The 18,851-nt window shown below is 52.2% G+C and overlaps 2 protein-coding genes across 5 annotated transcripts; one reads left to right on the top strand and one right to left on the bottom strand.

The window, feature by feature from the left end:
- Nucleotides 1-34: 34 nt before the first annotated feature.
- POLDIP2 (DNA polymerase delta interacting protein 2) lies at nucleotides 35-10,019 on the top strand. 2 transcript variants are annotated; one of them, XM_027130386.1, is made up of 12 exons: nucleotides 58-268; nucleotides 1,598-1,679; nucleotides 2,864-2,961; nucleotides 3,641-3,737; nucleotides 3,906-3,981; nucleotides 4,224-4,331; nucleotides 4,784-4,920; nucleotides 5,737-5,763; nucleotides 5,973-6,098; nucleotides 7,081-7,160; nucleotides 7,687-7,797; nucleotides 9,773-10,019. In XM_027130386.1, exons 1-12 carry the CDS (start codon nucleotides 108-110, stop codon nucleotides 9,780-9,782), a joined length of 1,113 nt encoding a protein of 370 aa, XP_026986187.1. In that variant the 5' UTR covers nucleotides 58-107; the 3' UTR covers nucleotides 9,783-10,019. The 2 variants fall into 2 exon arrangements, with proteins under 2 accessions (XP_026986188.1, XP_026986187.1); XM_027130387.1 differs by lacking the exon at nucleotides 9,773-10,019 and having other exon boundaries at nucleotides 35-268; nucleotides 7,687-8,738.
- TNFAIP1 (TNF alpha induced protein 1) lies at nucleotides 8,912-18,838 on the bottom strand. Of its 3 annotated transcripts, none has more exons than XM_027130388.1 (7): nucleotides 18,573-18,838; nucleotides 15,239-15,556; nucleotides 14,447-14,616; nucleotides 13,926-14,015; nucleotides 13,791-13,843; nucleotides 12,780-12,975; nucleotides 8,912-11,634 (listed from the first exon to the last, which is right to left on the bottom strand). In XM_027130388.1, the coding sequence occupies exons 2-7, from the start codon at nucleotides 15,441-15,443 to the stop codon at nucleotides 11,398-11,400; spliced, it is 951 nt and encodes a 316-aa protein (XP_026986189.1). In that variant the 5' UTR covers nucleotides 15,444-15,556; nucleotides 18,573-18,838; the 3' UTR covers nucleotides 8,912-11,397. The 3 variants fall into 3 exon arrangements, with proteins under 3 accessions (XP_026986189.1, XP_026986191.1, XP_026986190.1); XM_027130390.1 differs by lacking the exon at nucleotides 18,573-18,838 and adding an exon at nucleotides 15,901-17,879; XM_027130389.1 differs by lacking the exon at nucleotides 18,573-18,838 and having other exon boundaries at nucleotides 15,239-17,879.
- Between the last annotated feature and the right edge of the window lie 13 nt (nucleotides 18,839-18,851).

The raw sequence follows: 18,851 nt of genomic DNA, 5'->3' as shown, positions 1-18,851 counted from the left end.
CCAAGGGGGCGTGGAAGCGGCGCAGGGCAGTGTGGGGCGGGGGCGGAACGCCGCCCGGCGGCGGGTCGAACCCTGTGTCAGCAGCGCAGCGGCTACTCGGGCGGGACATGGCGGGCTGTGTGGCCCGGCGGGCCCTGACCGTGGGCAGTCGCTGGTGGTCCCGGTCGCTGACCGGGGCCCGAGGGCCGAGGCCGCTCTGTGCGGCGGGTGGAGCTGGGACCTTCCCACCAGTGGCGACCACGACGACGCGGAGGCACCTCTCGTCCCGGTGAGGGACGAAGCACGGGGGCCGAGCCCGGAGCCCAGGGAGCGTGTCCCGGGCCAGAGGGGAGGCCAGGGAACCCGGCCGGCTGGGGGTGATTGGAGTTCGACCCGGGAGAGGGTTCTGGCCGGGAGCCGACTGCGCTGCCCGCGACGCGTGCCAGGAGCGGACAAGGGAGCGCGGCCCAGAGCCCTGGGTTGTGCAGGGCTGGCTCTGAGGGGGAACTAGTAACCCTCCCGGAGCGAATCTTACTTCCCAGAATGTGGGAATCCGAGCGCCGCTGTTAGTGGGCAGCCCTTTAATTAAGTCCTAGGGCTTTCCCCCAGCCCGTGACTGGGCCAAGGCCTCCCACAGAAAGATGCTAGAAGTGGGAAACAGGATCCGAATCTGCGCCCTGCGTGGGTCCCAGGTTTCAATGTGACCTTGGGGACACACTTTCTCTTTATGTGACTTGGGGAATGGGGTTTGAGGCCATGGGGATGGTGTGAGCAGTGTCTCTAGGGATGGGCCAGGCAGATCAAATTGGGGCAGGTGAATCAAGTGGCAGGAAACATAAAGTTCACATCTCCAAAATAGTAAGAAAACAGTGCTTTGAAGGACCCCTAGAAAGAGCAGCCCTGTCCAGAGAGACCACTGTAAGAGCTGACCTTTTAGTGGGTGAGATTAGACACGGACACTGGAGAGAGATGATAGCTATTTCCAATTTAAGGCTCCTGTAAAAACTGATTAAATCTGAACAAAAACTAGACTGAGAGAATAATACTAGGTGTAGTGCAGGGGTGAGGACTGCAGTTTAGAGGGGGAGATGGACATGGAATTATAACACAAAATAAGTATTTTTTGAGCACCGTTTATACACTAGATTTTGAGGGAGCACAGGCTAATCAGACACAGGCGTTGCTCCCAAAGAACTTGCAGTCTCTAATGGAGATAAGACAGGGACACAAATAACTGAAATGCAAGGTGGAAAGGGCAGTTAAAATGCTGTGGGAGTTCAGGAGGGTGGGTCAGGGAAGGAATGGAGGCAAGGGATACAATTAAGCAGGGTCTGAGGGCATGATATGAGGAATGCTGAGAGTCAAGAGAGAAGAAAGTGATCTGGGAGCAGTCAGATCTTATGGAGGCATCTGTGGCTGGACCTCAAAGGAGGAAAGGCAGAATCTCTGTGGAGTGGTGGCTTAGCAGGACCCTTACCTGCTTCAGCTGGCCCCACTGCTGCTACCCTTCTCTGCTGTCATTGCCCTGGCCCCTCAGTATCCTAGTAGCTTTTACTGATGGATTAGTACCCTTCACTTCTTAGCTGTTCAGTTGCTTGTTCTTTTCCTTCCTAATCAGAAACCGACCAGAGGGCAAAGTTTTGGAGACAGTTGGTGTGTTTGAGGTGCCAAAACAGAACGGAAAATATGAGACTGGGCAGGTGAGTGCTGGGCTGCGTCATCTTTCATTCTCACTGTGTACTCTGCTTCTGAAAGGGTCAGAGTTGGTCACAGGCCTGAAAGTTATGGTTTTCTGCCTTGGTGTTTGGTGCCAGACCCGAATCAAGTTTTTTTTTTTTTTTTAAGACGGGTTTTCTGTTTTCCTGGATTTGAGTACATTTCATGTGTCATTGGGTTCTGTTTCCAAGTTAGTGTGGACAGAGATGGTTTGGACTGTATTGAGGAGAGAGTCCTGTTGCTGAAGAGTCGTCTAACATAGTGGCTGGTAGGAAGCCAGTGGAGGGAGCTTTCAGAAAAGCAAACCTGCTTTCTGATGCTTTGTCATAGTTGAACTGATTGCAGTGAAGTAAGCTCTGGGTGTGAGGCTCTTTTTCTGTGTCAGCTTTGTGCCAGATCCACTGAGATAGATTTAGGCCCCTTGTAGGTAAGGAGGACTTTTTGTTTATTCAACTTTTTTTTCCCGTATGCCTACAATGGACTAAGCTTTATGCATTGGTGTTAAATCAGAAAGCAATGCCTTCATGGAGTTGACAGTCTAGAAAGGAATTACAATATGCAAATGGTCAACGGCTGTACAGTGTGCTAACTGGAGAGCAGGTGAGGGAAGGCTTCCTAGAGACCTCAGCTATGGCCTAAAGGATGAGTAGGGGCTTCCCTGGTGGTGCAGTGGTTAAGAATCTGCCTGCCAATGCAGGGGACACGGGTTTGAGCCCTCGTTCGGGAAGATCCCACATGCCGCAGAGCAACTAAGCCCATGTGCCACAACTACTGATCCTGCGCTCTAGAGCCCGTGAGCCACAACTACTGAGCCTGTGTGCCACAACTACTGAGCCTGTGCTGTAGAGCCTGTGCTCCGCAACAAGAGAAGCCACCGCAATGAGAAGCCCACGCACCGCAATGAAGAGTAGCTCCCAAAGCCCGAGCACAAAGACCCAATGCAGCCAAAAATAAATAAATTTAAAAAAAAAAGGATGAGTAGAAGTCAGGCAGGTAAAGAGGCAGTAAGCATGTTCCAGAGTTGGTCTGGGTGGATCACAGAGTTCAAGGGAAAGAGTAGCAAGACCTTGTGCTGGAGTTGCCACCACTTGTGCCACTTAGGGGTCGGGGCCCCACCTGGATGGACCTGCTGGACTGCACACTGACTGAGGCCTCTCTTTTCTCCCAGCTTTTCCTTCACAGTGTTTTTGGCTACCGAGGTGTTGTCCTGTTTCCCTGGCAGGCCAGACTGTATGACCGGGATGTGGCTTCTGTAGCTCCAGAAAAGTAAGTTTCCCTATCATTGTGCCTCACAGTATCCTCAGGAGGAGGCCTGACTCATGGCAGACATACATAATTGGGGTCCCAGCACTGAAGGCAGCATCCTTCTGGGCCTTAGGAGCGGTCCCAGGACACTCCCTTGGCACTAATACCCATGGAGACAAAAGTCTTAAGCTAGGAGGTCCCTTTAGGTCTCCCCAAGATGCTCTCCCAAGGCATTCTCAATTTGCATTATAAGTACCCCAGAGGGCATCTGGGGGACTAGGCTTCTTGATTTCTTGATGTTCAGTTAGAATCTTTCCCTTAATCTCTTATCATCACTAGAGTACATTAAAAAAGAAAAGGCCCAGCTCCATTAAATGATCACAGACAGCCCCTGGGATGTGAGAAGAGTGGGGTGCGCTGGGCTCCAGGGACTAAGGCTGCAGTTTGATTTTCTCAGCTTGGCCCTTTTTTTTTCTAAGAGGCATCCAGAGAGTGAGACAAATAATGACTCTACACCACACTCTGTTGCTTGCCCCTGACTGAGGAATGCTGGGCCAGGGTGTGCTGCACAGCTACCCAGCTGGTGCTAAGCTCCTTCAGCTTGGGCACTGGTCTGTTGAGGTGAGGGGGTGGTAGGGAGCTGGGGCAGGCACTGCTTCCGTTTCTCTGGGGTTGATCTTGGGCTTCTCCTGCCCCATAGAGCAGAGAACCCTGCCGGCCACGGCTCGAAGGAGGTGAAAGGCAAAACTCACACTTACTATCAGGTGCTGATTGATGCCCGAGACTGTCCACATATAGTAAGTAAGCAAGATGGTTGCGCCTGGGGTTCCTTTCCATGGGAAAGCCCTGAACCGTGATGGGGACTAAGAAGGAGAGGGGTCAAACAGGCCCAGATCAGCACTGGGCCCTAAGTCCTCAGGACTGGATAGTGACCGAGAAGATCCCTGACTCGCTTCTTGCCTTAGTCTCAGAGATCTCAGACAGAAGCTGTGACTTTCTTGGCTAACCATGATGACAGCCGGGCCCTCTATGCCATCCCAGGTGAGTAAGGAGCATCTGAGTGGTGCCTGTCAATGAGGGGGGTCTGGTGTGTCTCAGGGAGAGGATTCTGAGGCCTTTCTGCTGTCCTTTAATCTGCTGGGAGGGAGTATAGACGCTGAGAGCAGTGGTGCCAGGGTCGTCCCACCCTGCCATAAGGCCAGGAATTGTGTTTCTTTTCAGCCCCATTCCTCCCCGCCTCCTATGTGAGTTTCACTGTCTCTTTGTCTCTGTCTCTCTGCCAGGCCTGGATTATGTCAGCCATGAAGACATCCTCCCCTACACCTCCACTGATCAGGTTCCCATCCAGCACGAGCTCTTTGAAAGATTTCTTCTATATGACCAGACAAAAGGTAACTTCTGTCATAGAGGGAAGGTGGAGTGGGAGGGCCCTTTCTTCAAAGAGAATATCCCAGCAGCAATTTCAAAGCTCTATTTCTACAATCTTATTTAATCTCCCATTAGACCTGTCAGGTAGATGGCTATTATCTCCTCCTTACAGATATGGAAACAGACTCAGGGATGATGAGAAGGGACTCAAGGTTGCTAGGTAGTGGCAGAGTGAGGTCTGAAAACCAGGGCTCCTAACTCCCAGTCCATTTCTCTTCCTCTGACGTCACATACCTCCTCAGGGCTTATTCTTGGTAGGCAGTTTTGTGTGTTCTTCCAGCCTGTGCTCTTGCTCACGTTTGGGTGTCTTGTTTACTTGGGCCACCACTGGGAAGGGTTTTCTAGGAGGAGCAGTTGGGCAGGGTGTAACGCCCTGGACGCTGGCCTGGACTAACCAGTCGATCTCTTGCCCCAGCACCCCCTTTTGCGGCTCGGGAGACGCTACGGGCCTGGCAAGAGAAGAATCACCCCTGGCTGGAGCTCTCCGATGTCCACCGGGAAACAACCGAGAACATCCGTGTCACCGTCATCCCCTTCTACATGGGCATGAGGGTATGTGCCCAGCCTGGGACCTCCCCTCAGGGCTAGGCCCCCAGGTTCTGTGTGGTGTCCCCAGTGACTGGGGGTGTGGGTTCCAAATTTAAACCACGTGCCTGTGGTTCTGCTTTCAAGTGCTGCATGTATTGATTGGGATTGAGCAGCCTCTTGGCAACAGCTGACACCAAGATCTAGAGCAAGGAAACTCTCAGATCCCAGGAAGGAGGCCTCCTGGCTGACTCTTCCTTCTCTTCCGGCTCAAAGGGAGCCATGTCTATGAAGAATATACACATACTTGTTTAAATCAGTGTAGGCTTATCTTCCCACTTTTTATGCATTTATTGAGCTATTTCTTGCTTGGCCGTAAGCTAGGTCCTGGGGATACAAATATAAATGAAACCCTGTCCCCTGCCTTTCAGGAGCTCATGGTAGTGGCGGGAGGCCAACATACAGCATTCCAAGTATTGAAATAAGGTTGGGATATGGAAAGGCCGAGGAGGAGGACAGCAGCCTGGACCAGCAGTAATGTGGGGGAAGACAGGGAGGGTGGTGAGAAAGGGAAGAGCCCCAGGGCTGGTTTTTGTTGGCATCCAGCTCTGTTCGTGATCTTGATAGGAATGAAGAGGAAGGGCGCCAGGGATGGACCCAAGGGAGGCTGCCTCCCTCTGGGCTTGTTGGCCATAGTTGAGACATCATCAACCCACAGATACCTGTGGCTTTGTTCTGTCTTTGCAAGTACGTGGAATACATCCACTCCCTTGGAGAGATGTTGATTGGAATAGACTTGTTCCTGCCCTCTGGGCCTGAAATTCTTTGTGTTTTTTCCCCCAGGAAGCCCAGAATTCCCACGTCTACTGGGTGAGTGTCTCCCTCGGGAGGAGGGGAGCTCAGGAGGTGTACCTGTGGGCACAGGTTGGGAGGTGGGCAGGTTTACCTCTGGGGGCGGGAGGTGAGACGGTGCAGTGCCGGTGTTGGTCTTTGTTGCCCTGTGCTCTCCTAGAATTCCAAGGGAGCTGGCCCAGGGTCTATTCCTTCTCAGATGTGAACTCTCTCCCCTACCCCTGCAGTGGCGTTACTGCATCCGCTTGGAGAACCTCGACAATGACGTAGTACAGCTCCGGGAGCGACACTGGAGGATATTCAGTCTATCCGGCACCTTGGAGACAGTGCGGGGCCGAGGGGTGGTGGGCAGGGTGAGCATCTTTGGGCCAATAATGCTCAGTTTCTAGTCCTGCCCAGCAGGCCTAGGAGCTTAGTGCATGGTTTCCTCCTCCTCTGTGGTTAGGGACAGAGGCTTAGTGTGTGAAAGCTTAGGGCTGTTTGGGGTGAGAAACCTCACCCGTGAGATCGGTTTTCTTATAACGCATTTCACAGATGAAGAGACTGAGACTGAGACTGTTGTTTAACTAGCCCATGGTCCTGTAGCTAGTAGAGGCAGGGCCTGGGTTTGAATCCAAGTGAGTCTTCCATCAAAGCTTGTGGTTGCCAGCCTATTAAACAATCTACTGGGATGCCCTTGGGTGGGGCATGGACCCGCCACCGCTCCTGGTCGTCCTTCCTCTGCCTCTTTACACGTGTTCAGCCTCTGCTGGTCCTTGAAGAGATCTGATTTTGCAATTCCTGCGTTACCCTATCCAGTCTCCAGAGAAATAAAGTCATGAGAGGACCACATTCAACAGGCATTCATCCATGTTAGCAGGGAGCTGGGGAAGCAGCGTGGGGTGGAAAGAACAGGGCTGTGGGGTTAGTCTGTTTTCAAATGCCCACTGTGTTGTTTATTTACTGCATAACTTTGGGCAAGTTAACCCAAATCTCCGTTTCTTAGGATCACACCTGTTACCTTATGATTACCAGCAGACTTAAGTTAGCAGAAGTTTGCTGAGCACAGTGTGGCTCCTGGCACTTAGGTGCTTGGTGAATGGGTGCTGGACAGGGTATTTACAGAGTAGATCCTGGGCTTAGCATCTTTGCCTGTAACCTCAGCCATTCAGCCTGAGATTATCTTTCCCAGGGTCAGAATAAAAGGCCCAGGGCAATGGCTGTGCTGTGGAAGGTGCTGGTCGGCCGTTATGGTGGGAGGCATGAGGGGGCATCCAGCCCGGACTGGCAGTCAGCATGTGGCCCTGGGGTACAGGGAGCTTGTCTGGCCTGACCTATTTGCCTGAACCCTCACAGGAACCAGTGTTATCCAAGGAGCAGCCCGCATTCCAGTACAGCAGCCACGTCTCCCTGCAAGCTTCCAGTGGGCACATGTGGTGAGTAAGCATATGCTGGGGCAGGGGCAGCTCAAGTCCACGGACACTGCGGGTCAGAAAAAGTGAGAGCTTGTAGCTTGCAGTTAACTCTGGACCAAGTGAAGTCCTGAGGTGGAGCCTTATCTGCTGTTCATTGCTGTGTGGGTCTTGTCTGATTTATGACTGTTTTCCAGTTCCCTGTGATTTTGTAGAACGAGGACTTAGGTCAAAGAGGTCTGGTGACTTTGATGCTGCACTGAGTTGCCCACGTAGTTGGGTTTTTTTCCCTGGTGTTTCACTCCTTAACCTGAAAGTATAGTTGGGTAGCTTATGCAGGGTGTATCTAAGGGCCAGATTCAGGAGAGCTTCATTTCTTCTTCTCACGTAGGGCCAGGATAGGCTCTTGGGTCTCTGATCAATGTTGTCCTGGCATGAGCCAGGCAGAAGAGAGCCCAGGCATGTCTTATCCTGCCTCAGTTATGGCGCTGAGGACATAGGGCTCTACAGGCTTCAACCCTCACTCCCTCTAAACCAGTTTCTCTCACAGGGGCACATTCCGCTTCGAGAGGCCTGATGGTTCCCACTTCGATGTCCGGATCCCTCCCTTCTCCCTTGAAAGCAATAAAGATGAGAAGACACCACCTTCAGGCCTTCACTGGTAGGCCAGCTGAGGCCCTAAGCACCCAGGCTCGGACCCCAAAGAACAGCTCACATCCCACAATTGCTGCAGAACTCTGTCATGGGCCACAGTGGGTCTCTTAATTGTTTGCACCTTTTGATTGTGGGGTTCTTATTTTGGCGGGTGGAGTATAACTTTTCTCCAGAAGACCCATGTAGGACTCCTCCAAGGGTGGCCTTCCCCGTAAGCCCTGCCTATGCTGTGTTCCAGTAAACCTTTCCATCAGGAACTCTGTGTTCAGCTGCCATAGGTCTGGAGGAGTTTCCTAGCCTGTCACACAAGTTGTTTAGAATGTGAGGTTTGGTCAATAAACCAGTGCACGCTTGGCCCCCCTTGCCATTTCTGCCCCCCGGGTCTCAGGCTCCCTTTTTGACCCGGCAGGGGCCCTTGGTTGCTGTCCTTACTGCCCTTCCAGGAAGCTGCCCCTTCAGCTAGAGTATCTGTCTCTTTCCTGAGTCTGGGGGTTGGCCGATGTCTCCCAGGTCACTCAGCCAGTGAGGTGGGGGCTGGACTGGACTCTTGTTCCCTTTACCCTCTGCCAAGTGCAGAGCGGGAGGCCAGCGTCAGGATCAAAAAAGTGGCTCGGCTCTTTGTGCTGGCCAACTATTGGCATTTCTGGCCTCCGTGGGCCTGGGGGAGAAGTGAGGCAAGCCTGTCAGGTTTTCTGGAGCAATGGGCTTGCCAGCACAGGTCTGTCAAGCCTCCAGATCACAACTGCAGAAACTCAGCCAAGGAGCGTTAGGTATGGACAGTGATGAAGCCAGTCTACTTTCTGAGCTTCTCACAGATCTCCAAGAGCCAGAGATAAAATGTGCTGCATTTTTGCCCTGATTCTTAGGATTCCTGCTCCTCCACTACTGTAGTGATTGTTACAGAGGTTGTTTTCTTGAATTAATATTAAATTTCAGTTCCAACCCTTATTAGTGGTGTCCTTAATCCTCCACCAGGGGGAGCCTGGGCTGCAGGGCAACTGAGTGCAATGGGGCATAGGACCCAGTGAGAACATAATAAGGTCAGGTGGTGAACAGAAATACAATTATGATGTCCACAGCAGCGAGCTGACCAAGCTATACTCACTGTAAGCACAGCTCTGTACCACTGAAGTGTAACACAATTTTATTAGAAATTAGTGTATTTTTCTATCACCTATGTTGAGCAACAAAGAATTGTAGTTACATGATAAAGGAGTTCTGTCATGTCAGGACCTGTGCCATCCTTTAAGCAGAACTTGGTCAGGTAACAGAGTGATTAGAACCTAATCCTGGTCCATGTAGTTAACAGCAGGCTTCCAGTTGTCTCAGAAACTGACAAGAAGGTTTGACCTTCATCCACACTTTTTGTTTACATTCCCCTGGGCTGCTCAGAGTTGAAAAATTCACACAGCCCAGAGCTGCTTTCTAAGTGGGGCTGGGAAACTCAAAGAAAATACCCCAAACCCTTACACCACAGTCTGATTTTAAAAGCTAAGATTACTTCAGTGAGTTCAATGTTAGTATTCAATATTTAAAGATCAAAGAGATATTTTCAATTGGACAACATAAGTGCCCAGAGTCCCAGAAAGACTACTCACCACTGAGACAGCTGAGGATCTGAATGTCAAAGCAGTAAAGAGAGGCTACAGGGGCTGGGGAGGTCAAAGGACAAGCATTAAAATGCCTCAGTGGGGAGCTGGGACTTTGAGTATTAAAGGGCTTCAGGAAGGCAGCTGAGGAAACAGACCAGGGCCCTCAAGCAGAAGCATTCCAGTCGCTGTGGGAAAGCCACAAAGCCAAAGCCAGAATCCGGTCAAAGAAATGGATTTGTCTTCATCTTGTTACTCCAGTGAAGGCTGGAAGAACCGTTTGTAGCTGATCACCAAGGTGCCTCACCTGAAGTCTTTATACATTCAAGACAGCGACAAGTGAAAAACGCTTAATTAAAGTCACCTTTCCCCTGCCCCACCATGTCATTTCAGGTCCTTGTGAGTGTCTGCTAACCCTGGCCTGTCATTTGCCCATAGGCTCATGGGTCAGCCGTGAAGAGCCACCTAGCTATAGTAAGAGTAAAGAGACATGAACTTGGTAAGCTATGTCCCTTCCTGACGGAGTGGGTACTGCCAAGTGCTATGCTGCTTTGTTAGGCTGGCTGAACAGCTCCCTCACTGGCAGCATTCTTTTGGAAAAGAATTCGGATAAGCAGCCTCCTAAGGGCCAAGCCAAGCAGAAGGGAATGAATACCAAAGCCCTGAAGAGGAACCTGCACCCTTGCCCAAGAGCCAGTGCTTGCATCTCCACAGCCAAGTACCCAACAATAAAAATGAAGAAACCTTTCAAGGCTCTTAGGCTACTCACATTATCCTGTGTTCAGGGACTCACCACTGGGCAGAACCACCATTCCGCAGCCAGGACACAAAACCAATAGCATGGATGCAGGGCAGGGAGATGTATGGCCAAGCACAGCCGCCTCTGCACAGGGCCTCCATGAACGTGGGGCTCTGCGCTTGCTGTCCTCAGTTGATGGCAGGCAGGTGTGGTGCCCGCGGGCTCCGCAGCCTTCCTGCTGCAGCTCATGCTCCTGGCTGCAAGCAGCTCCCGGCCCGCATGATGGCTCTTTGGGTTTAGAGTGAGGACAGCATGCCTTGGAGCCAAGGGCAAGAGAATCAAAGACCAATCATGGAAGACTCTAGAAGTCAGCACGTGACCCTAAGATGTAGGGGCAAAGTATCCTTTCTTACAGGGGTGTTATGAGGACCATAGGTCCTAACTCACACATCCTTACCCCCTCAGTGCTCTCTGGGCCAGCTGCTTGGCCAGTTTGGCAAAGCCAAAGATGGTCAGTTTTTTTTTTTTATTGCTTCTTTCCCCTCCCTCAGATTGATTCTACAGGGAAAAGGGGGTTAGGATCAGAGAAGGATGACGTGGGTCAGGGCAGAATACAAATCTCCTGAATAAAAGTACAAAGTGCTTTACAGAAACAGATCCCAAAGGCATCAAAAGGGCCGAGGGTTCTGTTTTACCCAGGGTCTTGGAACCCTGGAGCAGAAATACCCAGTCTCCTCATTATTAGACTTAAAACTAGTCATTTCCTAGATTATTTTTTAAAAACCAAACTCATTAAGCCTGTGCTTAAACACCTTAGGAAAAAAGAAGCCCCACCTTCGGTAAGAAATTGGGCCTCCACAGCACCAGAAGCCACCTTCCCCACAGAGTGAACCCATTCCCCATGGGCCTCCCCTGAGGCCTAAAGTAGCCCTTCAGCAGAGCAAAGGGGTGCTCAGCGAAGGGCCACGGGGAATGCTCTTGGCAGGGGGGTGGGCAGGTCAGTCCATTCAGCCCAGGGGCAGCAGCGGCTCCCTGTGGCAGAAAGGGAGATGCTGAGCAAAGGGGCTGGGACTCAGTCATCCTGAAGTGCTCAGGGAGCTAGGAAAAGAAACGCAGTCCCTCCCCTGCTCAGGCCCTCTGACCTCCCAGGCAGGGCCTGTCATGCCTCTGGGTGCTGGAGCAGAGACCCAAGCCAGCAGCAGCGTGGGGTGGCCAATGGGGCGGGGTTCCACAAGAGAGGAGACAGGGTATCTCGTGCCCTGACTCCGGGAGGGTCTTGTCAGTCGCGATGGGCAGACTGGTGGCCGAGCTGCCGGTCATCATAAGTGCTATAGCGCTTGACGTGGATGCGGCGGACACGGTCCCGCAGTTCAAAGGTTTCCTCGTCTTCACTGGGGGACGCCTGGCTGCGGTTCCGGCTTGTGGCCTCCAATAGGGAGTTGTCAGGGACTCGGGGGGTCTCGTAGAGTAGAACGTTGAGTGTCTCCTCATAGATTCGGGCCTCTGGGAATTCCACCTGGGGCAAGGGGGACCAGAGGACCGAATGAGGCTTTACTCCAAAGAGGGAGCAGCATGTCAGGGCCCCTGGCCCTGTGCTGACTCCGTAAGGCCTCCAGAACTCTCTCAAGAGACATGACTTTCTGTCTCAAGAGGGAGGGCGGGGGTCTTCTTCTGAAGGAGGCGTGAGAAGACGGACTCTACGGACACAGAGACGCGGAACGCTAGCACCCTCCCCCTGCCTCACCCAATCCCAGACCAATGGACTAATGTGTGTAGAGGTTATGGCCTTGGCTCTGTGGTCAGGCCTAGGTACAAATACAGCTCCCCCACTTATTAGCTGTGGGGCCTTGGACTTAACCTTGCTGTGCCTCAGTTTCCACATGTTAACATCTACCTCAGTGAGTTGTTGTGAACATTACATGAAAGATGCCAAATGCTTAGCAGAGAGCCTGACGCACAGTAAACGAAAAGTAAAAGCTTGGCTGCTCTGAGGCCTTCACGTGCACACAGCTCTCCCCGAGATGAGCTGCCCTTCCACCCCAGCAATGCTCTGCCGTCTCCAAAACACACTGGCGGCGGGGTGCGGGTGCACAGCTATTCTCCAGGGAGGCACCATCTACTTGCAGCCGGGGCAAAGAGAGTTAGCTGTCTCCTATCAAATCCCTTACACGTGCCTGGCATTGCGTTGTCACTGCAGAGGCTAAGCTGGTTGACCAGAAACACCCAACCAGCGGGGGCCAGAGGAGATCTGAACAGCTATTTCTACTAACCTGCACTGCTTCTCCTAAGAACTGTCTCATTTTCATAACAGCTCTGTTAAATTCACACTCTTATTCTCAGATTTCTAATGAGGAAACTGAGGTCCAGATGGTTTACATGGCTTATCCAACATCAGAAAACTGATAAATGGTGGGACCAGAATTCAGATCGGACTTGGGCCAACTCCAAAGACCCGGTCCTTCCCATGGCATCAGGCTGTTCCCTGCTGGTCAACAGCCCTGCCTCTCAGCTGACCAAAGCAGAGTTCTATACCATTCCCTAAACCCCACGTATTGGCTTTTGTCCTTGAGCAGCACCATCACGGCAAGTTTGGGAAAGACAGCAAAATGTATGCCCGGTGGCAAAAGGTTCAGCCCCGCTCACGCGGCAGAAGCCCCATACCTTGGTCTGCTTCTTCTCGGTGGCGTACACGATGGACGTGCAGCACACCTCTGCCAGCTTCCGACCCTGCCCGTAGAAGGACCAGCAGCAGATCTCGTCGCCGATGACATCCTTGATGAAGAGCACACGGCCGTTGAAGCGCAGGGAGAGCTTGTCGAACAGCTCGATGTTTTTCAGCAGGTGGTCATCGGAGTTGCTGAAAAACCAGTGAGGGCCCGGGGGCCTGGGAGTGAGGGAGGTCCCAGCACAGGGGCGGGTGCTGGCCGGGATCTCTCCTCCCCTCCGCTGTCGTGCTCATGAAAGGAGGAAGAGTCAAGATGCCAGAGGGACAGCGAGAGAAAGGGTCATGGGGCCCCCTTCGGGTTTGGGGGCCTGTGAGGAAAAGGAGGTGAGTTGGTTTTAAGTTAAAGCAGAGAGGACTGAGGGAGGGAGGTCTCCTCTTACCAGGCTGTAAGGATGGAGGCTCGCTGCCATCTCAGCAGGAGGACCCCCTTCCCTGGCTGTGGGGTGTGACGCTGGCAATATGTCTGCCCACGGGGAGTCCCTGAGAGGGTTTGGGTCTCCGAGCCTGCAGCCTCCTGCATATACTTAACTATGGCCTGTTGAGAGGCCACTGGGGGACAAGGGGGACACTGGCCCAGCTATGAAGAGCGAGGGCTGCCTGAGGAGGAGTCCCAGCCCCTTGGCTTCCCAGCCTTCCTCCAGCCCATAGAGAATGCAGGGAAAACACCTGGCCCACTGCCTGACATGACACACGTTAAGAGGCTGTTACATGTTCAGTCCCATCTACATCCCAGCCAGGGCCCCGCATTGAGTTCCAAATGCCTCGGCTCTGATATCCCTCCTACTATGTTCTCTTCCTGAGACCCAGACGCACGCCAACTGTGCCAGGCGTGCAGGTGGCCTCCCTTGGGTCTGCTGCCCGATTTCTGTCTGCTCAGCCCTCCCCGCTGCTTCTGTGGCCCTTCCCTGGGCAGTGGACCCCACCCCTCATCAGGTGCCCCCCCCTACCTGGTGTAGGAATACTTGTTGTTGCTTCTGTTATATAGCAGCTTCACCACGGGCTGTGAGGGAAGAGAGCATGAAGGCCAACGGCCCGACACCCCCAGCCCGCGGCCTTCGGCGATCCCTCGGAAGTCCCAGTACCTTGGTGGAGGATTCGATGAGCCTCTCCTCTTCCTTCAGGGATGTGATGACGGGGACGTTGCACACAGGCTGGTAGGAGTCCTTCTTGTCCTGGGTGACACACAGCCAAGAATCTTTTTTCGAGATCTTCTGTTTGCCAGGCTTAGCCAGGCTTTCCCCAGGAGCCGTCAGAGCCCCTCTGCCATGGCCACCCCCTACTTGTTGAGGAGGCATCAGGTAGAGACAGGAGGCCCCTGGCAATAGAACTGCCAGCTGGCAAGGAGACCCCCATTCCCAGAAGCCTAAAATCCAGATATCAAGGCAGATAAACTAGAAGCACGGTCTACTCACACCGCCTGAGTCCGTCACCTTATAAAACGACCGGCTGCCAGCTTGCTTGGCCTGGGCAACAGCTGGTGTGTCTAACTAGGTTTGGACTCATCAATCGTACTGACACGTAGCCTTCCAGGAACTGGACCCTACCTCCCTGAAGGAGGGGGCCCATCCCGACCTCATCAACCTGGCTGACTCTGCCTCCGTACCTGCAGGGCAGTCTGGCACATGTTCACCAGCCCCTGAATGAGGTAATATTTTGCTTCAGCCATCAGTTCCTTGATTTCTTGCCGGTTTTGAGGGAGGATGATGGTGTCATCTCGGAGGTAATTCAAAATGGTGCCAAAGTGCTTTCCACATCGGTCTATGAGGATCCAGCCTAGGGATTCAGACAGGCCCCAGAGGGTTACTGTTTGCCTCCAGGTACCTCAGAGCAGGTAGCAGGCAAAGGCCACCTGACGAGCCTGGTGGCAGGTGATAAGGGGCACAGAGCCCAAAGCACTGGGTAACGGGAGTGGGAACAGAACCTCCAGCTGTTAAGTCCATGGTTGCTTTTCACCCCTCCTCCCTGAAGCCAAGAACTGGCACATACCGTGGGAGACACAGGCCCTCCAGGCTCTGCGGAGGCCCACAGAGTTTGTCTAAGCTCAGGAGTGCTCAGGCCCACCTCCCAGCAACACAGAAACACCTGGCCCTGCTCGCCTTTGGCCCGCTGCCCAGGCACTATGGCAATGGCTCTTTTGAGAATCTAGTCCTATGTGAATATTTTAAAAGTATGGATCTTCTCCCTGGAAAATATGTAAATACACAACATTCTATGTATAACTTCAAAGAATTCTGAAGCTCTACTAAGAACTCCAGGTGAAGGAGTCCTGCACTAGGTGAACAGGAAAAATGAATCTAGATTCCAGATCTGCCAGGCTTGAGCCACGCCCTGAAATCACTTCCTCAGGAACTTCTCCTTCCTTCCCCACCCCACCCAACAAGCCCCAGCACCTCACCTTCTTTGTCGGTCAGCACCTCCATGCGCCCACTGAACATGGCCTTGAGCATGGTGTCATGCCGGGTTAGCGCCCGCACGGTGGTGTAGTACAGGGAACCACCCACATTGAGCTGGACGTATTTGTTGCCCAAGCCTCCTCCCTTGAAGCCGCTTAGCTTGGGCTTGGCCCCTGACGCTGGGCACAGACAGGTATCCCCCGACATCTCCCGCTGCAGGTAGATCACCACACGGCAGGAGGTTGGCTTGGAAGGCCCCGCCGTGGTGGAAGGGTCACGAGTGAGTGGCCAGTGGAGGCCAGAGCCTCACACTCTCAGCGCTGTGAGCAGGAGATGGGAGAGAAGACAGGAGTCAGCAGAGGAGAGCCCTCAGCCAGGAGGCAACAGGAAGAGAAACACTGACCATCCAGTCATTCTCTCCTTATGAGCCCAAGTCTCCCTGGCGAGGCTAAAGCCCTAGGCAATGGCAAAAAAGACATTCCTGCTGTTCTTCATGGTACCAGGAACCAGGTCTGGGAGCACAGTCTCCCAGAACCCGATGCTGGTCACCTCACCAGTCTCCCTGAGACTTGGCCCAGCTCTGGGTGGCAAGGAGGCCAAGTAAACTCTTGGAGCTAATCAAAGACAGCTCCAGGAACAGACTGGGCAGAGCAGAAGTCCTCACCCTGGGGATCCACCAGTCAGATTCCAGTTGTTTTCTTCTCAGTGTTCCCAGGATCCAAGATTTCCGGCCAAACCTACTGGGAATCCAGCCAGCCTAGGAGTTTCCCAGGAGTCTGAGGAACAGGATACACTTCCTTTCTAACGATTCTAGGCTCAGGAGCAGCCTGCACCAGTGCTTCCTTTGAGCACCATCCAGAGTCTGGTTTCAGGAAGGCAAGTAACAGCAGCTTCAGGAGAACATGGATTGAGCCAGGCTGGAGTAAGCCGGCCAGTATTCCTGGCAGAGGTTACCCTAGCTCCCCCCAAGGTTTCCTGACCTTCACCTTTTTTGGCATCAGCCCTATCCCAAGTTCCTGAAATTGTCACCATTTTTCAGGATAGAACAACTACAGGATGGCTATTTTTGCTTCTTTTTCCTGAGAACAGGTCCAGCCTTATCTCCTTCTCTCTTCCTGCCCAACAAGAATGGGGAGAAAGGGCCAAAAAAGACCAGATGATAAATTTAAAAACAATTAGGTGATTTGGAAACTGAAACACTGACGGGAGTTCACAGGAGGGAGAAGCAAGCAAAGCAGAGAAGGGCAAAGCCAGATCACCCCTTATGATCTAATTCTATATGTGTTTTGGCTTTCTAAAGAATCGCTAAAATTCATTCACTGAACGAAAACAAAAAGCAAACATTCTTTGCATGTTTATTATGTTCCAGGTACTATTCTAGGCATTTAATATATATCAGCTCATTTAATTCATTTGTCAATAAAACAATGTTGCGTACCTACCAAGTTAAGCAGGAGGGATAAAGAGATGAAAAGATATTGTCCTTGACTTCAAGGAGTTCAAAGAAGCATGATAATGTCAGTTAACAAGAAAAAAAACAATAAGCGTTAGCATTTATCATGCCCCTGGCTTTGTGCCAGGTACTGGGGATACAGAAGAGAACAAACAAGTCAGCCTCGTGCAGCTTACATTCTAGTGGGAAGACAACAAACAAGAAAATGAATAAATAAGCAGGCAATTCCAGAAGGTGAGAAATGTAATAATAAAGATAATAAAACAGAGAGTGACTAGGAAGAGGTACTATTTTAGATGGGGAGCCAGGGAAAGCCTCTTTGGGAAGGTGACTTTCCAGCTGAGCTCTAAGAGCATTCCAGACAGATGGAAGAGTAAGTGCAAAGTTCCTCAGTCAGACACAAATTTTAGGAACAGAAATAAGGCCAAGATGGCTGGTGCATAGAAAGAAGGGGGAAGTTGGCTGGATGTAAACTCAGGGAAGGCAAGGGCCGGATCATATTGAAGAGTTTGGATTTTATACTAATTGCGATGGGAATCGATTGTAGGGTTTAGAGCAGGGGAGTGATATGATCTGAGATCACTCTGGCTACTGTGTAGAGAATGGACCACAAGGGTACAAGAGACCAAGTGGGAAGACTGGAGGAAGCAGTAGTCTAGGTAAGAGATGATAAAGGCTTGGACTGCAGTGCTGGTAATGAAATTAAAAAAAAAGCGAAAGGACCTCATTTCATCATCACAACTTGCAGAAGTTTACCTCGTTATCTCTTTTAAGTGTAACCCAGAAGTGCACTGGTTTTCCCACGTTTACTGCTCCACTCTCCAAACAGTGCTTAGCACAATGCTATGCACATTTAAAAGTATTTGTCAGTTTGTTAGACTGAAATTGTCCCCGAAAAGATTTAGGTAGGTCCCTGGGAGGAATGTCCGAGGAAGGCCCAGGGCAGGTGCTGTATGAAATACTGAATTCCTTTGGTGGCTTGTCATGTACGTATGAGATGAGCCCCCACCAGCAGATTGCTCAATCAGTAAGTAAACTTGAATAGTGTGAGGTCACCTAACCTTCCTCTGCCCACCCCAAAGGAATAAATCCACTCCTTAACAGGTTTTAACAAATTCCCTATGTATTTTGTGTCTAGCCCAATTTCCCCAGGATCAGAGAAAAGGAGCTCACTAAAGGCTAGGCAGCTGCCAACAGAGGAAGACAAATCCAAGCTAATCTATTCTTTTCCAACAAAGCAATTGCTTTGAGCCCCTGGATGACGTCAGCTCAGATTCCACCGGCTCAGATTCCGCCCAGGCCAATGGGTTCCAGGAATCCTGTGGCAGGTGACGCCCCAGAAAGTAACTCCTGTGAGAATGAAGTTTCCACTGAGAGCCTCAATGCTCTTCCTTCCGGACTTTGTGTGTGGATATTTGGGGATGCTAGGGGCGTATCCGTGTCACACTCGGCGAAGCGAATGGCAACCCAAGACGAATAAAGGACAAACAACCACGGCGGTGTTACAAGGTGGGGTCCTAAGGAAAGAAGGTCCCAGAAATTCGTCATACTGGGGATGGCGAGGGGAGGAGCCGATCTTGGTTAGAAAGGGCGGATCTAGCAGAAACCCAAGGTGTAAATCTTATGCTTTATCCAAAGGGTCTGGGGAAATTCATCGAGACCCAACCTCTCCGTGGCCTTTGTAGAGTCTTCCCCAGCCCGTACCCTTCCCTACTATCGAGAAACCAAGACCGGTTCTGACACCCACCCCCAGGGCAGGATTTCAGCTCTCCACCTCCCTTCGCCGTCCCACGCCTTTTCCCCAGGACTGGGAGGGACTCTCTTTGCTCAGCCCAGGACCCGTCCATCCCTTCCCCTAGGGCATGGGCCGGCTCGGCTCTCACCCTCCCAGGTGGCGCCTCTCTTCTCAGCTGGGTTGCAAGTCGACACCGTGCCGCCCCTAGACTGTGTCCGCCTGCCCTCCAGCAATCCCGGGCCTTAAACTCCCATCCTCTACCCGCGGACTCCGCCCCAAGCCCGCGGGAGCCTGAGACTATAAGGCGGGGCAGGCCCAGCACCCAATCAGGGCGGAGGGAGGAGCCCCTGAGAGAATCCCGCGGTGAGCGCACAGCTACTTCCGGCAGCCTTTCCGGCGCAAAGGCCTCTGGGTCTTGTAGGCAGCC

This window comes from Aethalodelphis obliquidens, unplaced genomic scaffold (assembly GCF_003676395.1).
Source record: "Aethalodelphis obliquidens isolate GAN/ISIS:26980383/991018 unplaced genomic scaffold, ASM367639v1 scaffold38, whole genome shotgun sequence".
In the NCBI taxonomy this organism is placed as follows: Eukaryota; Metazoa; Chordata; class Mammalia; order Artiodactyla; family Delphinidae; genus Aethalodelphis; species Aethalodelphis obliquidens.
The sequence above is the reverse complement of the archived record's forward strand: the minus strand, read 5'-3'. Positions and strand labels throughout refer to the sequence as shown.